Raw genomic sequence first — 18,416 nt, 5'->3', positions numbered from 1 at the left:
ACCTACGGAAGAAGTAAAGAGGTCTTTTACCACATTGTAAATTTAAAAAAAAAAAGTAACTAAAGGAGCATAATGCATCTAAAGTACTGTACTGAATGTAAAAACACTCATCATGCTGCTGAACTCTGACAATACAAGAGGATTTAATCACATTACTGATGCACTAATATGTTAACAGCATTTTGAAATTTCACAAAAGATACATTTATAACTGTTTATGCTACAAAAATGCATTATTGTTCAGATACTTAGTTTGTAAAATAACAATCTGCAGATTAATTTAATGTTTAAAAAAATCTCATGTCTAAAATACTGTATAGGCCGATAGTACTAAATAAAATTAATACGTGATTTAAGGATTTGTATTTATCACAGGGATGTAAAGTGACAAATATCACAAGACTGTGCTAAAGACGTGAAAATTAAACAGGCAAAATACAGTAAACAAAAACAGAATACGTGTTTGAACTGGCTACAAGATGTGGCCTACAAATGCATTATGGCACAAAGTCTGTTGAGATTTAAAGCTGCTGATATGGAAGAAGTTTTGACAATATTGTCTGAAAGCAAAGTGTGAATGAGTCAGTCACACGTTTCCTACTTAGCAGCAAACTTCCTCCACATGTAGGACACTAGACTAGAATAACTGGGGCCTGATTGCTGATTGGCTGAAGCCCTGAACTATCCATGTTTGGATTCATTTATTATGTGGACCAAGGCACAAAACTCAACTCAACTCAACAAAAACTTGTGCGTGTGGTGAGAATCAGGTGAGAGATAAGGTTGTGTCAGGGTGTGAAGATTATCGGGGGTGATCAGGGAGGTGATGCGTCCAGGGTTTGGATGGTTGGGTGCTCTGCAAGTGCAGGTTGAATGACAAAGGACTGTTGAGTGTTTCTTTTCCTTCTTTTACGGTTTTCTGTAGGACAGGGTTGTTTGTTGCTGATTTCAGGTACTGTAATGCTATTGATTGGTGTCTGTCTCAGTGTTTGGATGCCGGTGCCACGCTGAAATGTGATCGTCGCGGGAGCGCGCTCAGCCTGTTAAAGCAGTGCAGCCAGAGTGCAGCCTGGTTGTTTTTTTTTACCTACTGAAATACTTTTAAAGGCCCAATATTACCAAAAAATAAAATATTGCAGTTTTTCACCTGCCAAAAAGGGATTTCAGCTCCTGCCTGTTCACTGAAAGGCTGTTTCTCTCTCAAAATGCCTTAATATATATAAGGAGAGTCATATTGGACAAATTGTAGCTCAGTCAGACCTTTATACCTGTTGAAAATGCCTTTAAAGCCCTAACAAAATAATGCAGTTTTTCACCAGCTAAGAAGTGATTTTAGCTCCTGCCTGTTGACTCAAATGACTGAGTGTGCTATAATCTGTCCAATATACCTCTCCTTATTGATATCAAAGCATTTTGAGGCAGAAACACCCATTGAGTCAATAGGCAGGACTTAAAATCACTTTTTGGCAGGTGAAAAATATTGTTTTATTTTTGGTAATATTGGGTCTTTAAAAATGACATCAGTTGCTTTTGGTGAAGAGGACGCATTGTGTTTTGGCGGGGTTGAGTTTTATTCTCCACATGTTTGACCAGGTTTCTATGTCAGTAATGAATGTTTGTAGGTTTGTTTGACTGTCTTTGTTGGAGATTTGGATATGCAGGACACAAAGGATCCACTGGTGCTTTAAGAGACTCGGACCTCCCAATCCTCCCCAACAGGCGGGTCCAACCCGCTCGTATCCCGCCCCCTGCTCGGCTGCTGTCCTCTCCCCTCCGAAACGCTGATGTGTTACTAACTTCAGCTTTCAAGTCTGCAAAAATGTTCAATTTCGGGTCAAAACTGTTGCTGGTTTTTCTCCTGGCCTTCCCGTGTGGATTAATATCCATCGGTAAGTCTTTTATTTACGCTGTGACGCAGTCGGTTTCCTTTGACGCCTTTCTTCGGTAACAGTCAGTTCAAAAAGTTCTTAGTCTCCCATATTGACGTGGCATAGTCTCGTAGCTGTACACACTGAACACAGCTCTCCGCACCGCGGCTCCAACTACGAACATCAATCTGTGGACATTTTATTCATAATTACATCCACGAGAATAAGAGAGTTGTAGCCCAACGTTTTTACTCTGAAATGAACGAAAGCGAAACAGCCGCTGTTTTCTTCAAAGTAAGAGCAGAACATTCTCATACTGATCGTGTAAAGTTAAATTTCACTTTTTTGAGTGACGTATTTTCATACAGAGATGAGAGGTCTTTGTAGAGGCAGCCACAGCCAGCAGCTCCGTCCTGCTGGGACACGTCACCGTAGAAAACGAGGTTACGTCTGTTTGGGTTTGTTGGAGGTTTTATTGATCTGCTGTTCCTTTTCAACTGGCGACAAAGTTGCCAGATTGTCTGCAAACGGAGCCACAACCTGGCAACAATGACAATGTATCAACAGTTACTATGAACAACGTTTTTAAATTGAATTTTCAATCCTTGTAACCAGATAAATAGGTTTGGAAATCACCATATTATTAGTTTGTATGAAGCCATTAACATTTAAGCATCTTGTGATATGCTGAGTTTTGCAATAACTTATTGTGTTCACATTTGATCAACTGAAATCGTGTCCCCGACATGTGTCTTATCTAAAATAAAGTTTTCATTCTGTTCATCTCACTTTAGTCATTTCTTCTTTTTTTTTTCATGAAAATGGGATTATCATGACAATAACTAAAAGCCCTGGATGATATGATTTTATAATGTGCTATCAAAAGTATTTTACCAGATCAACAGCCAGCACCGATCCACTCATCCATACTTACTGCTGTGTCTTCTGCAGGCCACGTCTCTGCAGACTCAGACTCGGCTGAGGACATCATGGAGGATCCAGATTCTGCAATAGATGAGGAAGAAGACGAGGAAGAGGTGCTTGTTGAAGAAGACCAGATACAAACCTCGGTATGTACAGTATCTGATGGTGCAGCAGAAGAAGGATTTTTCTTTCAGGCGATTACCTTAAAATGTTGTGTTGTATTCATCATCAGGACGGAGACGAAGAAGACTCCGATGAAGGTGCTGATAAACTGGTATCGTCTCACTCGGATGCCGACACAACCATCCTCTTCGTGACAGGAGAAGGTCAGTCCAGTTTACCTGAAAAAGAAAGGAGGAAATTAATGTAAATCTGAAGCACCAAGTGAATTCAAACCCTCCTGCTGTATTATGGTGTTAAATATTCTGTAGCTTTTTTTTAGAATTTCTTATACTTGTTTGTGCTCATGTTTTTAACTATGTGTAATATTTATTTGTGTTTATAACACGTGCAGAGTTTGCTGCCAATGAAATCGTCAGGTTCCTGGTGGGATTCACCAACAAGGGAGGTCAAGATTTCACTGTTCAGTCACTGGAGGCCTCCTTCCGCTACCCCCAAGACTTCCAGTTCTACATTCAGAACGTAAGTCTGGTCTGAAACAACTGGCGTCACATTCAACGCTTCAAAAATGCAGTCATTTGTTGTGTTGTTCACGCTGACATTACAAAAAGTTCTCTACGCCCTCATCTTTCAGTGTAAAACCTGTTTCCAAAAAAGAAAAAAAATGCGATGATTTGTTGAAATGGGGAAATGTAAATTTTCTTTATGAAAAATATATGCTCATTTTAAATTTGTTGGCAGCAACAGGTTTCAAAAAAAAAGTTGGGACAGGGGCAGCAAAAGACTGGAAAAGTTGTATAATGCTTAAAAAAAAACACCTGGTCAATAACAGGAATGGGACGACATTTCACTTTCAAAACTCCAACAACTGGTCTCCTCACTTCCAGATGTTTCAAGTGTTGTTAAAAGAAAAGGTGATGCAGCGCAGTGGGAAACATGCTTTTGTCCCAACTTTTTTTAAACTGGTTGCTGCCATCAAATTCAAAATAAGCATAAAACAATAAAATGTTTCAGTTTCAACATTTGATGTGTTGTCTTTAGTCTATTTTCAATATTTACATGATTTGCAAATCATTGCAATCCTTTTTTTATTTACATTTTACATAGCGTCCCCACTTTTTTGGAAATGTGGTAGTACCAGAAAGTGAAAAAATAATATTTAGGATGTTACAATATCTACAATTTCTTTCTGAAAGTTTCACATGTGGTATAAAATCAACCAAGACTTGAGCACAAAATTTGTTTCAATTGCAAAAGGCTCTTTTTCAATTCGTTTTCATGAAATCTCATAGATGTCCTTTTGTTTACTTTTAGTGGATCCAAGTCTTTCTCTTTTTTTTTGGGCTGTCTCTTTTTTCACTCCATAAATACTGCTGAAAAATAACTCTCTATGGTAAAGAGAATAATAATGTGGTTGCATGTGTGTGTTGATAGTTCACAGCTTTACCTCTGAACACCCTAGTCCAGCCCCAGGCTCAGGCTTCCTTCGAGTACTCCTTCATCCCAGCACAGCCGATGGCCGGTCGTCCATTCGGTCTCGTTATCCTCCTCAACTATCTCGACACTGAGGTAAAAAAAAAAAAAAAAAAAAGGAAGGTTTTATTTATTCAAATAAAGCTGTTTTTGGTTAAAAAAAAAAAAATAAATAAAGCTGTTTTTGGTTGTGGTGGTTGGTGTGTTGGATGTCTGTTCAGGTTGACGTATTGTGGAGTTAAAATATACAGTAGTGTGACGATGGTAGACAGTAACTGTCAGGAAGATTTTTCACAGCCTGTCTGAAACTTTCATCATTCATGAATATTAAAACGTGAAGAAGACATTGTGTGCGAAGCAGTTTAACAGCAGCTCTATTTTTTGTATTTATTTCTGTATAATTGGGATGACTGGTGACTCCTTACCTTCATTATTTCCTCCTGCTGAGCTTCGCTGAGTCATTTTAACGTGATACATTTTAACGAGCAGTTCCTAAAAATCCCTGAAAGTTAAAGGTACCTGTTTACTGTAGCTATTTGCTGACTAGTCGTGTGTAATTTTTCACCAGGGCAACGGGTTCCAGACGGCCATTTACAACCAGACTGTGACCATCATCGAGCGTGAAGAGGGACTGGACGGAGAAACGTAAGGCTTTCTTCTTCTGGGTCGACGTTATATCCTCTCGGGTACAAACTTTGTACGAGTACAACAACGGAAGGATGACCAGAAGAGATAACATGACACCACAATGACAAGAAATCTGAGTTGGTTCTATATAAATGATGTATAAATCAAACAACCATTTATTTATTGGTCCTGTCCCTGCAGGTCATCCGACTCTCCGAGGTTTCACAATACCAGCTCTCCCAGACTATTGCAGCAAATGTAAAAAACCTGTAAAAAGAGGTGTGAAATTGTCACAAATGGATTAGCTGTCAGGATTGTGCTGCTGGTGCAAAACGCACAAACTGTCACCGGCACATTAGTTGTGAAAACGAAAGTGTATTCCTTCCTAAAATCACAAATTAAGGGGCAGTTTTATTAGATTAGTTTTAATGCCAAAAGTTTCTAACGCAAGATTGGCCCTTGAGGTCGCTAATGAAGAGCAACTTGCTATTTTCACAAGGTTGTTTGTGCTCCAGTGTACCTACTAAATTACAAATACACAATTAAATGAATAATTTCATTTGTATTTGCAGGATATTCATGTACGTGTTCCTGGTCGGACTGGTGACCCTGATGCTCTTTGGGGTGTACCAGGTCCTGGAGACGAGGACGGTACGTGTTTGTCTTCAATCAGCTGCCTTATTTTTATGTGAACACATTTAATCTACACATGAATGTAGGAAATAAGATGAACAATTCCCCCTTTTATTTTTATATGAAATATTTTTGTGTAAAGTCAACGGGAATGCACACATAAAGGGTTGGTCATCCATCCTTCACCTTAAAACACAGATAAAAAGATATTGTATCCAGATAATGGATGAAATGTATTAATAATGAGATGTGTTGTCGTGTTACAACCTGTGTTCTGCAGAAAAAGAGGATTTCTGTGAAGATAGAGAAGGGCACTGGTGGGATGAGTGATGTTGACATCAGCTGGATTCCTCAGGAGACTCTCAATGCCATGAGTATGTTTTCTTTTTTTATACACGCTGAATCCTTTTCAGCTATGTCACTCAACCTCCATTTCTTTTCAGTTGTTGTAAAGGTGTTATTATTCTTATATGGCAACACAAACAGCCTCCAGCCTCTGATCTTTAACATCCTGCCTTACAGACAAAGCTTCGCCTAAAACATCTCCACGGAAACGGACCAAGAGAGCAGCTGGGGCAGATCAGTAAGCTTCCTGGTTTCCATCCATCACCTTACTGTCTGTCAGACTTTCAAAACTCCTCACTACAAAACCCGGTTTACAAAAGGATCAACATCTGTGGACTTCAGTTTTAAGGTGTTTGTGTGGATCTGTGCCTCTCGGAGAACATCCAGGACTCCATGTCTGCCGTCAGAGCGCACAACACTAACGGGACTGTAGTTCATTTTTAAAGGGATGTTGTTGTTTTTTTTTGTATCAGTGTGCGTATGTGGAAGTGGTAAAAAATATACCAATAAGTAATTAGAATTAAAAAAGCAAGTGGTACACACTGTCTCCATGATAAAACCTGTGAAGTCATAATCTCATTTGAGTTTAATGCCGTTTTTATTTGTTTTCTGCATTATTAGGATTAAATGGATTTTATGACTTCAAACCAAAAGTATTTTATTCATAGAGTGAATCCCCCTCCTCTCTGTCATTTAAACACTGCTGTGCCTTTACTGTACTGTGTTTCTGGTGCCCTTCAAAGGAAAAATCAATTCACATGATTAAAAAGTTTCCACTGATACCCCTCTGCTTATAACACCCAGCACACCTGAGCTTTATAAAACATTGATTTTAAGGAGATATTTCTTTTTGAGTGGGGGCAATGGCAGCTGCGAGTACAGCAAACATTTAAACAGTGTTTTCTCGACATTTCTGTATTATAGTATTTCAGCCTCTTCACTGGGTGTTAATGGTCGAGACTTTCAGGTTTTGTGATCAAACACCTTTCTGAAAAACAATAAAAGGGTGAACAAAGTCAGATTTGTCTCATTAGTTCCTCTCTTGTAAACTCTGTCTTAATTATAATACTGTTGTCATCTGTATTTTCTAACAGCTTAGGCTTCTTGCAGTAATGTTACAAACTACACAGCCTGGTATCATGCCAAAGCTTGTAATGCACCCGTCAGTCCACTAGAAGATACCGTGTCAGTGTCACGTTTTGCCTTGTCTAAGCGTGAAAAGTGCACGCATGTATGACCAGGGTCAAAGAAGGAGGTCGTGAAAAAGTACAGAGTGGCACACATGACATACATAACGTTACTTATGTAAAATTACCCATTTAACCAATTCACTGGTGAGTTGGTTGGTCGGTTGGTTGATAGATATTTAGGTTTAAAATACATTACAATTGAATAAACAACCAATACAAGTCTAAGTCCGTATTAATAGGGGGTTAAAAACAGGACTAAGAACATAAAGATTACTAAAATTAACCCATCAATGAATAAAAAAAAAATGAATAAAATAAAAAGTATTTCTTCACTAATTTGTACTGTTTCAGAATTATTTATTATTGGTTATGTGGCTGTATAAATAACTGCCTTAATGAAAAATATATTTGAAAATTGATATTTCTTATTTCTAATGGGAAAAGCAGTTTAAAGAGTTTCAAGATTGTTGTTGTTTTTATTTCAAATTCAGACAATATCAACTCGTCTAAATCAAATTTTAGTGCCAAATCACAACACACGTTACGTAAAGGCACCTAACGTGGATACATTCCCACAAAAGGTAGGTAGGTAGGTAGGTATGGTAGGTATTTACTTTATTAATCCCCAACGGGAAATTTTTTAGCTACAGCAGCATACAGAAGCAATAAGATAATAATAGAAATAATAGAATAAAATAATAGAATAGAATAGAATAGAATAGAATAGAATAGAATAGAATAGAATAGAATAGAATAGAATAGAATAATAGAAAAGCAATAAAAAAGCAATAGCAATAGGAAAAGGAAGCTTACAACATTAAAGTTGCTATAATTTGACAGAAAACCTGATTTAGGGGATATCATACGATATCATATCGGCCTACTGTATCTACTTTAAGAATAAAATGGAGATCTTTCGCAAGATGAAAGTCAAACAAAGTAGAATAAAGTGACAGACCGGAGAGTCGGTCAGGGACGTCCGGAGAGTCCTCAGGAGAGCTGCTCGGTGCTTCCTGGTCGGGGAGGTGAGGAGCTGTGAGGAGCTGTGAGGAGCTGTGAGGAGCTGTCCGGTGCTGAAAGGGGGAAGATGAGCTCAGCGCGCGCCGGGGGGCAGATAACGTCAGCAGTCGGCCGGAGCAGGGAAAGACTGTGCACACACACCTACCAAGTGTTTGTCGCCGCTCAATCACTGATACTCACATTAATAATGGGCAGCTAATCAGCTCCGTGTGACTCAGCGCCGCTTTTCGTTCCGATCCCCGAGCGCCTCGGCAGCATCCCGCGCCCTCCGCTTGGCTTGAAATGGGATGATATGGGATTTTTCATGTCGACAAAGATCGGAGGGATTCTCGCGTTTGCCTTGGGTAAGGTATCTCAACCACCTCGTCGGTTCAGTTATGCTTCGAGCCACTTGGGATGATTTGACATGGAAAGGTGTCTTAACGCCTTTTTTTTTTTTTTTTAAATATCTCCCTGCATCGGAATGTCGGTGTAATCTTTATTTATCTCCATCAGTGTTGCATGATGGTTATAAGACCTGTACCATAGCCAAATGCTTGTAGTACACCCAGCCATGAAAGATACTGGGTGTCTATACTTAGTGTGCAAGCTTTAGGACACGAAACATTTTAAAATAGCCTTAAAAGCCACAAATGAATTTTTTTGTACTCACTTTTATTAATTTTTTGTGGGTGTTTTATTTTGCGTTGTCCACCGACAGAATTTTACAGTTTAATATTGGCATGTTTTAGCATTTTAAATGTCAAACAGCTGTGTGCAGAAGAGTGTGTGGAAGACATGGGCTGCAGTGGTCAAGACTACCCTCTGTGGAAACATCTGCTTCACAGCCTGCGCCTACTCACATCTGTCCAAAGTGAAGTTCACGTGGCATGATTGTAAAATATTTACATTGATGCTAATGAAATCAAACAATAAGAATTGATTCAATTGGAAAATTACAAGTTCTTTTACATAAGAAAATTGATCTTTTTTTATATTTTAAATTGCTAAAATAGCAAAGACGTGATACCCTGCACTTCTTCTGGACTTGTGCTGATTAGAAGCTGATGTCTCTTTCAAACTTGTCTAGTTGATTGTGTCAGCAGCTAAACTCTGTCCCCTGTCTGTGCTTTTTGCAGTGTTTCTGTCCCTCTCGGTGTCAGGGGACTCTGCAGACGTGAAGTGTGAGAACATTTATAAGGACTTCTCTGAATGTGTCCTGGAGCTGGGAGAGAGCATGGACAACTACCAGGAGAACGTGACCAGTGAGATGGGAGTGGCGGCTGTGTGCAGGTGATAATAACTCGCAGCAGGAGACAGTGTGTGTGTGTGTGTGTGTGTGTGTGTGTGTGTGTGTGTGTGTGTGTGTGTGTGTGTGTGTGTGTGTGTGTGTGTGTGTGTGTGTGTGTGTGTGTGTGTGTGTGTGTGTGTGTGTGTGTGTGTGTGTGTGTGTGTGTGTGTGTGAACAGCAGTCCCTGTAGAGTTTCTATGTTTTTTTATTACAAGTGATTTAAGACAAAAAAAAATGCAAAGAAAAAGCGGCTTTGTTGGTAAAAACAGCCGATCTATAGCGCTGCACATTTGTATTCCAATGAGCGTGAAGCATTGTGTGATTTAGTGCAGTAATATACAGCATGAGCTATGCATCTCATAACAAAAACCTGGAGAGAAAAGAGCAGATGCCATCATCTCAGAGGGAGAAAGGAAAAATGAACGATGCTGAGACACTGTGAGCCATTGTACTAAATAATTTATGACTTCGCTGCAGCAGTAATGAAATTCCGGGGACGTTTTTTGTCATTGTTGCTGCACGCACTCCACAACCCCGGCACACTATACTGAAGACAAAGATTTACACTTCAGCCGTCTGTTGAACATTGCCCACTTGCAATATAATCTGTGATATTGTTTCACTCTGTGATGCAGTTGCCATGGTAATTAAAGCTCAGTTTGACTTACTTAAAGCCATCACAGCCATCTGAGTGATAGATTGTTGGCAAGCAAATTAATCCACAACAGCCAGTGTGTGTCTGCATTCTGCTGTGGGGATGAATTCTGGGTGAAATGTCTGATGATCCTTTGTTTGCCACAGCCACTGGGAAGCTTTCCACACGTGTGCCCTCACGGCGCTGTCCGACTGTCAGGAGGAAGTCAGCTCCATCTGGGAGACTCTCAGGCAGGACTCCAGGAAGATCCGCTTCCAGGGAAGTCTGTTCGACCTGTGCAGTCCCAGCTCCTCTCCCAGCGTGAGCTCACCTCTCGCTGCCCTCGTCCTGCCGCTGATGCTCGCCGTGACCGGGCCCGGCTGGCCGCCTGTATAGACAGAGTAGGGGTGGGGGGGTTGAGGGTGAGGAGATGGGAGGGGGGTGAGGAGGGCCTCACATTCCCTGGCGTTCAGTCCTCCTGAGTTCAAACTTCAAAGCCAAGGATTTAAGAGGGCCAAATGTTTTCAAGTTATTTTGACACAGAGCCACGGATGTCTCTGGTGAGCCAATCAATATTTGCTGTGATGAATGATGTTTGAAATCTTCTTAGCTTTTTCTCCCCTTATGTTGACAAACTGGTGGAAAAAAAATTACATTTCTAATTTATTATTCCAGGCGGATTAAATGAAACACTTTTAATGTGTTTTAAGGGATTTCAGACACCATGTGATGATGAGCTCAGATCAGACACCTGTGGCTCTGCGTTACTGATGTACAAGAGGTGGACACGTTATCATTCATACCTCTACAGTCTTCTAGTGAAGATTATAATCCTTCACGAGAGCTGCACCAATTGGCTGACGAATCCATTAATCAATTAGTTGATAAAAAAAAAAAAAAAAAAGAATTGCCAACTTTGAACTAATTCACTGTTTTAGTCATCTTTTCATTAACAAAATGCTAAATTTCTTGAATCCCACTGCAGATTTGTTTAGTCCTTTATGGTAATAAAGTAAAAATCCCTTTATTGTCTCTTTCTGACATTTTACAGACCAAACAGCTAATTGATTAATTGGGAAAACCCTCAACAGATTAATTATCAATAAATAATAATCATTATTTGCAGCTCAAATGTTCTTTTTTTTTTTGTGGATTTAATCTTTTTCACGTACTAATGGAGTTGTTTTTTTGTTTTGTTTTTTATCAAATAAGACTATAAGGTGTTCCTGTTATCGTTTCCACCCCCTGTTCTCTGCATCATCTGATTTTTATCATAGTAGTTAAAAATAGTTTAACATTTTGGTAAATAGATGAGAATATTGATACCACAGTCGCATCTGATCAGTAAATGTGAAGAAACACCTGCAGCCGGTCAGCTCTGCTTAGCATTTAGCTCTACATGAAACACACACTAAATCACATTTTAGTGTTTTATTTGGATTAAACAAATGCTAAGTCGTGAGCTGTACTGGTGGGCGGGCTTTGTTTCCTTCACACATAGCCAGGTGAGCCTTTTCCTCCAATTGTCAGTCTTTTAGTCGGGCTAAGCTAACCAGCTGCTGGTTGTATTCATATTCGTTGTACAGACATGAGAGTGTCAAGCTATCAAAATGTCAAACTGCCAGTTTTAATCTCCAGTGAGTTCGTATAAAAACACCTAAGCCATCATGAAGTAATTATCTGTCATGTTACAGAAAACATTAAAGGGGCACTTCACCAAATAAATAACAGCAATATCTCAGCAAGCCTTTACTCTCAATCACTGCGAATATGAAATGTTAACTTACTGATCGTTCAGAGGATCAGACCAGACATTTATCTGATTGAATCACAGAGGTGACTGAACAACATTCAGATGTAAAATAGGCGAAATGCCCCTTTAACCTGTTTGAGATTGTAGTAAATGTTGTAGTTAAGTGACAATCAACTGACTTGTACACAACCTTTGACCCCTTTTCCCTCACGACACTTCGGCCCACTGTGGCTGATGTTGCACGGCTGCTATAAAGACACCAAAAACAGACTTCTGTCACACTCCACTCACGCTTTAGTTCAGTCATAGCTGTGTTTAGATATTGTTTTTGTAATCGGAAAATCTGAAGTGTGAATATTCAGTGTTGTTTCACAGATTTCTGTCACATATTGTGTGAAAATGTTCACCTGCAGTTAACGTGAAAATATTTAACATTTCACTTCTAAGTATTCTGAATACTTCAGGACATCACATACATATACATATATTAAAAAAAAAAAAACTAAACTACATGTTTACACTTCACACCTGAGAATTTAGCCTGATAATTTACATCTGGTTCATTAAGTACAACAAGCTAAGACTGCTGAACTGCCTTTCATGATACAGAAAGGTGTTTCTGTTATTTACACAACCTTCACTGATACAAACAGGGAGGACAAAATAAATCAAAACAACTGTCAGTAAAACACAATATTTTTAAACAGCGCCACAAACTGCAGCCTGAAAACTGTACATTTGAATTAACGCCCGTCTAATTCATGTCAGCCAAACAGAACAATGAAGAAGGTGTGCCTAATACATGGGCAGTTTAAAATGTGTTTAACTTTAATAATTAATCTCTAATGGAGATGGCATATATGGAATAGCTGTAATGCAAAACAACGGCTCATTTTCAGAAAAGATTTCCAAATGAATACATTTTTTCAATTAAAAATCCACAGATGCATTGATTTGGTATCATTTCAAACAAAATACAGATTCCAAACTGAGCTCCTTTATTTAACAGTTACATGCAAACTTCAAAAGCAACAAACCAGTGCAGTGAAATCAGCTGCAGTTTGCAGCAACACAACTTCTATCATTCCCACTCACTTGAGATATCACTAATTGTAAAGGTGTTTTGTGAGATTACTATTTAAGTGTATTTTTTAGTCCAAATCTTCAATGTTTTTACTCTTTCTACACGAAGAATCCCCCTCGGTTCAGACCAAAAGCAAAATCAAGGAGAGACAGCGTTTGTTTTGTTTACCTTGTGTTTAATTCATGTTTTTTCTTCCCAAACTGTGTCACCATTTGCATATTTTCTTTAACACTGATGTTCCCGACAGACTTTATCAAAAGGGTGGACACTTTCTGCGGTCCTGAATATGTTTTCTGTCATCTATTTTATCACAAGTGCATGATAGTTTTTGTGGCAATGCTTCAGAAAGAAAAAAATGGACAGCCTTTTAATTTGACCTTGGACGAAGTGTACAGCGGTCTTGATCTGTGCATGAAGTTAGACTATAGCTCCTCGGTGTAACAGCATCCCTTTGTTATGCAGATTTATTATCCACACGCCTCCGCCTCCCTCAACACCATCAGCATGTTTGTTCTAGTTGTTTCTATTTATTTCACGTGTTAAAAGTAGTAACATCATGTCATCCATTGTGTGTCTGGCGGTTGTGACGTCCTCGAAGCATGAGCAATATGTACAGTCACTTCTACAGAGAGGACTCGTGTCCCTTCATATGTTGTTGAAGAAAGCATGAAAATGATTGTGAACATGAGCACTGAACCATAATAATAATGAGTTTAAAACATGGACGCAACCTGAATGTAAAAACAAGTTCAGTATCCACGTGGTTTTTCAGTCAACTGATAAAAAAAAGTGCACCATTTACAAGACTGTATAAAGCAATATATGGAGAAGTAATGTGTTTGTTATAATAAAGCACCATGTTTGAAACATAGTGTGTGTGTGTGTGTGTGTGTGTGTGTGTGTGTGTGTGTGTGTGTGTGTGTGTGTGTGTGTGTGTGTGTGTGTGTGTGTGTGTGTGTGTGTGTGTGTGTGTGTGTGTGTGTGTGTGTGTGTGTGTGTGTGTGTGTGCATCTCCTTCAGCAAATAACAGATAGAGCAGCAGATCTAGAAACACATCAAATAAAGCAGCCTTTAATGAATCAATGCAGTAGGTCCTGGGCTGTACAACTCATTTACTACAGAGTTTCTGTTTTTAGTCTTCCCTGAAGCAAAGTGTTGGTAATGAGGATGGTGACTAGCTTTTTTAAACTCGTTAGTGCTCTCCCATCTGCTCCGTTCCACCTGGACACTTCCTGCAGAGGCAGCATTGGGAGAAAAGGAGGGATTACAGCCCGAGGTGCAAAACCTTTTGAGGAGCAAAGACTCATCCCCTCATTAGAGGACCTATCTTTGATGTCTGAAGCAGAATGGCCAGGTTTTTTTTTTCATCTACAGTTTCCTGTCCAGGATTTAACTTCCTTTTTTCCTGATCAGCTTAAGCTCGTCGTGTTTTATTTAACAGCACCATATGGAAATAAACCGCATCAGAATTCACCGGCACTGCTGCCGACACCTGACAATTAAGTCTTTAAAAGAAAAAGGAGGAGGAAATATAAATGTACACCTGGTCTGGGATGTTTCTGCAACAGAAAACAAATCAGAGGATTTAATGACATGATTAGGTCCATCTCTCGAGTTCTTTGTATTTAAAGACATTTATAAAAAGTTACGTTAAAGAATACAAAAAGTGCTTTTACATGTCAAATCTTTCAGAGCTGCCATTAATAGAGACAATGACACTGACTTAGAAAGAGAAGTCATGAGTTTAAACAACATAAAGAAATATGTTGACATTTTGGGAGAAATGCTGAGACAATTTCTTTCCAAGGAGCAGGTGAGTAGATGGATACGACTCGCTTGTTTGTACAATAAATATAAAGCTGCTGCAAGTAGATGGGCAGCTTAGTTTAAAGAAAGACTGGAAATGGAGGGAAACAGAAAGCCTGACTGTCCAAAAACTGGAAACCAGCAACTCTTAAGCACCCCTGATTAACATGTTATAATAGCTAATCCATAAAAAACAAAACAAAATGTGACAACCAGTCTTTGAATTAATCTTGAGGTGCCAGGTTACACATACTTTTTGACAGGCGAGCTGTTTCCACTCAACGTGAAGCCGCCCGCTGGCTGACTGTGGCTCATCAGACATATTAGAGAGAGAATGTGAGTCAAAGTGTTTCCCAGGATGACCACTTATTTCTTCCCCTGCAGCACGATTACCTACTTAAGCCACACTTTAGAAACCTGATCTGAAAAACAACATACTGCATCGCCCACACCATCAATGCTGCAAAGATCTCGATCCGACTGCCACCGCACAGAACGACAACATACAAGTACGTGTTAGAGGAGCTGTAATACTCTCAAGATGAAAAGAAGTTCATTTAGACTTTTAAAAGCCGTCGCTGAAATGGACAGCAGAGATTATTCCTGAAACTGTGGGCGCAGCACATCTCAGGATGTTTTACCGTCACATCCACTGAAGCAGCGAAACACAGACACCTCGTGCTGTTAGAACACAGCTGGCGGATGACAAACTGTCCCCGATGTGTCTCCAGGCTGTCTGCACAATACATCAGGACATAAAGAGACAGAAGCGAACGAGGCGTCGCTGTGCACAAGGTTGGGAAAGCTCGACGAGAGAGGCGTAGAGCGAGCAACACCGAGGTACAACTGAGCCGGATTTATTTGGGATTTCACAATGTTTGAATATTGTGTGTCAGAAATCTACAGTTTACCTTTTTTGATCACCAACATTTAACTTTCAGGAGCAGCTCTAAGGAGAAAAAATCAGGACTGTGAAAAGTAACTTTGGCATCTCCAATTTGTTCAAGTGTTTGTTTGCCAACTCCACAAAAATAGCACATACAGAGGAAGAAAAAAAAAAAAAAAAAACCAAGTCATAAAATGTGGGAATGAGATGCTCACATGAACATGTTGAATTTTAACTTAAAAACTTAATCAGTAAAAAAAAAAAAAAAAATCCAATCTATAGTCATTAGGTTTAGAAGAGGGTGTAAACTGCTTTCAAAAGCATAAAAACAAGAATCTCAATATGTTACAGCGTTAATACTGACCAACGTTTAATGGGCAGGTATAAATAAATAGATCAGTTCCTCTGGGGAATCCATTGATGAGAGGATGCAAGACAATTAAACACGAATGCTGATGGAGGTTTGTGTTCCTTCTCGTTCACCAACACCGGAAAAAAACAACAACTCCTCAGTGAGTTCCTCGAGGGTCAACCGTCCTCTAACTTTCAGTCCTGGTGCCAAAGAAAATTCACAGGTTAGATTTGGGTCCAGTATTGACTGGAATTGCCCTGAGCTCAGTCCGCATGCACAAGTACTCTCCAATTACTGCCATCAGCGCCATGCAGGCCACATTGACGAGCCACCAGGACAGAGCGGACGGGAGATGAGAATTATAGATCCAGCAGCCGATCATGTGGAAGAAGTGCACGGTGACGGTGAAGTCCAGGCACTGTTTCCCTCGGCGGATGAAGAACCAGAGGCCGAGGGCGCTGCCGGGACAAAGACGCAGAAAAGTGATATCAGCTGTTGTTCATTAAGGTCTCAGATAAGATTCTGGTCAATACAAAGATGCCAAAGTTCAAGTGTTGCAATGCACAAAATCTTTCAATAAACCTTTATCTATCAAACAAACCAGCCGCCCTGACCTTGTTTGGATAATTTTTTTAAAGATTTTTATTGCAACTAATGACAACACAAATTGTACGGAAAAATATTCCAAATGATGTCCATGTTTAGTTTTTGTTGTTGCTGTTTTCTCACTAAAAACTTTCGATAAGAAGCTGAAACGTAAATTAAGGGCTTAACTGATCGCCATCTTTTGGTCCACTCTTGATCAATTGTTAATTATGCTGCTGTAGTACAAAAGTTTCTCTCACGCAATCAATGAAAGTCTGTCTTTTTTTAAACTCGTAAAAAATATCAACCAACAGGAGGGCAAAAATGTAGAAGAATACGATCAAACTGGAAGTTGCAGGGACTCACAATCACCTCATAATGTACAAAGTAGAATTACAAGCCGGGACTTAAATCGTATATATTGCACCTTTAAGAGGCCTCACGGCTCTCATCTGTTTGGATGTACTGAGAAAAGATGTAAAACGTTTCTCACCATGTAAGAGAGTTCAAGATGAACGCCATCATCGAGAGTCTTCCCTGCAATGTTGCAAAACCAAGAAGCTGCCGAAGCAGAGAAAAACAAAAAACAAACAGTTAAATACCATCTGAAGAGTTCACAAATATAACCTGTCACAGTCAGAATATCTTACTTCATAGCTGAAGATCTGGTCCAGTGAACGACTGCTCTGCACTAAGCCGTCCACTCCAGCCAACCACAGGCCCAAGAAGCTGTAGTAGATGCACTGCATGAGCACGATCTGACACACGATGAGGACCGGGTCCCAGATGTAGCTGCGGAAGTGGCTGGCCATCATCGCTGGCTGGTGTTACACGTACAGGCCCAAAGGATGTCAACAACTGGCCCCGACTGTTTCCGGCCGGCCCATCCGGTGTGACCTGTGAGCGACCTTTAAATCTGAAATGCAAAAAGTTGCAACATTAAATTATTTCACATTTTTTAATTTTGAAAGTTTTTTGTTTTTTTTAAAGAAACAGGGTGATAACTTTAGGGGGCGCGGGGGGCGACAACAAAGGAAGATGCATTGCTGTGAAGTACACGATAAAAATAAATTCTTAGAGCAGATAGTACAAATTTGGAAAAAAAAACAACTAAAACAACAACAGCCCACAACAAAAAGGTATTGTTTTTTTTAATTATTATTATTATTAATGAAGACTAAAGGAACCAGAACATATTCACATTTAAGAAGCTGAATGCTGAGAATTTTATCATCAAAAAATGACTCAAAACAATTAATCGATTATCGAAAAAGTGGGTGATTAATTTCCCTCAACCAACTAATTCATTAATCAACTGATTGTCACATCTCCGTGTTTGAATGTCTATGAATCAGGCAGACAGGAGTGGTGAACATAATCAGCACATTAATGAAAGCATCAGAGATCAAAGATAAAAGCCTCCAGCTCAGGCTCAGATCGGGTTATCTTCCACTCAGGACACGACGTTCACACTCAGCTCAGCTGTTCGCTCAAACATAAACAAATGCTGCCGCTGCCTCGTCAGAGACTGAAGGACTCACTGGATGACTGGATAGTCGATATGTTCCGTTCAGATGAGCCTCAGACAGGTCTGACAACACGGGAATGACCACCGACGAGTCACTGCTTGTTTTTAAGAGTTTTAACAAAGCCCGGATGATCCAGACCTGATTAATCGATCAGACGCAGTTCAGGTTTCCGCTTCAACAACAGTCCCTTCGGTTGTTTTCGGTTTCTAAAGCTCTGGTCCTGCTGAACTGGGCCTTCTCCTGGACCATGGATGTGTTAGCAGTGGACTAGCTAAACCGTGTTAACAACACGGAAGTCAGAGCGAAGGACCCGGAAA

General features: G+C 39.7%; 3 protein-coding genes across 3 annotated transcripts; 2 read left to right on the top strand and 1 right to left on the bottom strand.

Moving 5' to 3' along the window:
• Nucleotides 1-1,746: 1,746 nt before the first annotated feature.
• On the top strand, nt 1,747-7,009 carry LOC138627516 (translocon-associated protein subunit alpha-like). The gene is made up of 9 exons (XM_069709920.1): nt 1,747-1,889; nt 2,820-2,938; nt 3,025-3,118; nt 3,307-3,434; nt 4,347-4,481; nt 4,954-5,030; nt 5,585-5,663; nt 5,926-6,019; nt 6,168-7,009. Exons 1-9 carry the CDS (start codon nt 1,820-1,822, stop codon nt 6,230-6,232), a joined length of 861 nt encoding a protein of 286 aa, XP_069566021.1. The 5' UTR covers nt 1,747-1,819; the 3' UTR covers nt 6,233-7,009.
• A 1,197-nt stretch (nt 7,010-8,206) lies between these two features.
• Nucleotides 8,207-13,812, top strand: LOC138627512 (neuritin-like). Its single transcript, XM_069709904.1, has 3 exons — nt 8,207-8,544; nt 9,319-9,472; nt 10,272-13,812. The coding sequence occupies exons 1-3, from the start codon at nt 8,493-8,495 to the stop codon at nt 10,498-10,500; spliced, it is 435 nt and encodes a 144-aa protein (XP_069566005.1). The 5' UTR covers nt 8,207-8,492; the 3' UTR covers nt 10,501-13,812.
• A 2,081-nt stretch (nt 13,813-15,893) lies between these two features.
• On the bottom strand, nt 15,894-18,381 carry sys1 (SYS1 golgi trafficking protein). The gene is made up of 4 exons (XM_069709891.1): nt 18,238-18,381; nt 17,221-17,486; nt 17,064-17,131; nt 15,894-16,443 (listed from the first exon to the last, which is right to left on the bottom strand). Exons 2-4 carry the CDS (start codon nt 17,383-17,385, stop codon nt 16,203-16,205), a joined length of 474 nt encoding a protein of 157 aa, XP_069565992.1. The 5' UTR covers nt 17,386-17,486; nt 18,238-18,381; the 3' UTR covers nt 15,894-16,202.
• Between the last annotated feature and the right edge of the window lie 35 nt (nt 18,382-18,416).

Source organism: Brachyistius frenatus, unplaced genomic scaffold (assembly GCF_029030835.1).
Source record: "Brachyistius frenatus isolate BFR_SWC_R1_liver_20210118 unplaced genomic scaffold, ASM2903083v1 Contig_4, whole genome shotgun sequence".
Classification (NCBI taxonomy): Eukaryota; Metazoa; Chordata; class Actinopteri; family Embiotocidae; genus Brachyistius; species Brachyistius frenatus.
Note: the sequence above shows the minus strand (reverse complement) of the source record. Positions and strands in the feature narration are given on the sequence as shown.

Coding starts and splice junctions, on each gene's coding strand:
- sys1 (XM_069709891.1), bottom strand. CDS start 17,385: ATGATGGCCAGCCACTTCCGCAGCTACATCTGGGACCCGGTCCTCATC. Junction 17,132..17,220: donor ACCAGATCTTCAGCTATGAA/GTAAGATATTCT, acceptor CTGCTTCGGCAG/CTTCTTGGTTTTGCAACATT. Junction 16,444..17,063: donor ATCTTGAACTCTCTTACATG/GTGAGAAACGTT, acceptor TTGTCCCGGCAG/CGCCCTCGGCCTCTGGTTCT.
- LOC138627512 (XM_069709904.1), top strand. CDS start 8,493: ATGGGATTTTTCATGTCGACAAAGATCGGAGGGATTCTCGCGTTTGCC. Junction 8,545..9,318: donor GATTCTCGCGTTTGCCTTGG/GTAAGGTATCTC, acceptor TGCTTTTTGCAG/TGTTTCTGTCCCTCTCGGTG. Junction 9,473..10,271: donor GGAGTGGCGGCTGTGTGCAG/GTGATAATAACT, acceptor TGTTTGCCACAG/CCACTGGGAAGCTTTCCACA.
- LOC138627516 (XM_069709920.1), top strand. CDS start 1,820: ATGTTCAATTTCGGGTCAAAACTGTTGCTGGTTTTTCTCCTGGCCTTC. Junction 3,435..4,346: donor TCCAGTTCTACATTCAGAAC/GTAAGTCTGGTC, acceptor GTGTGTTGATAG/TTCACAGCTTTACCTCTGAA. Junction 6,020..6,167: donor GGAGACTCTCAATGCCATGA/GTATGTTTTCTT, acceptor CCTGCCTTACAG/ACAAAGCTTCGCCTAAAACA.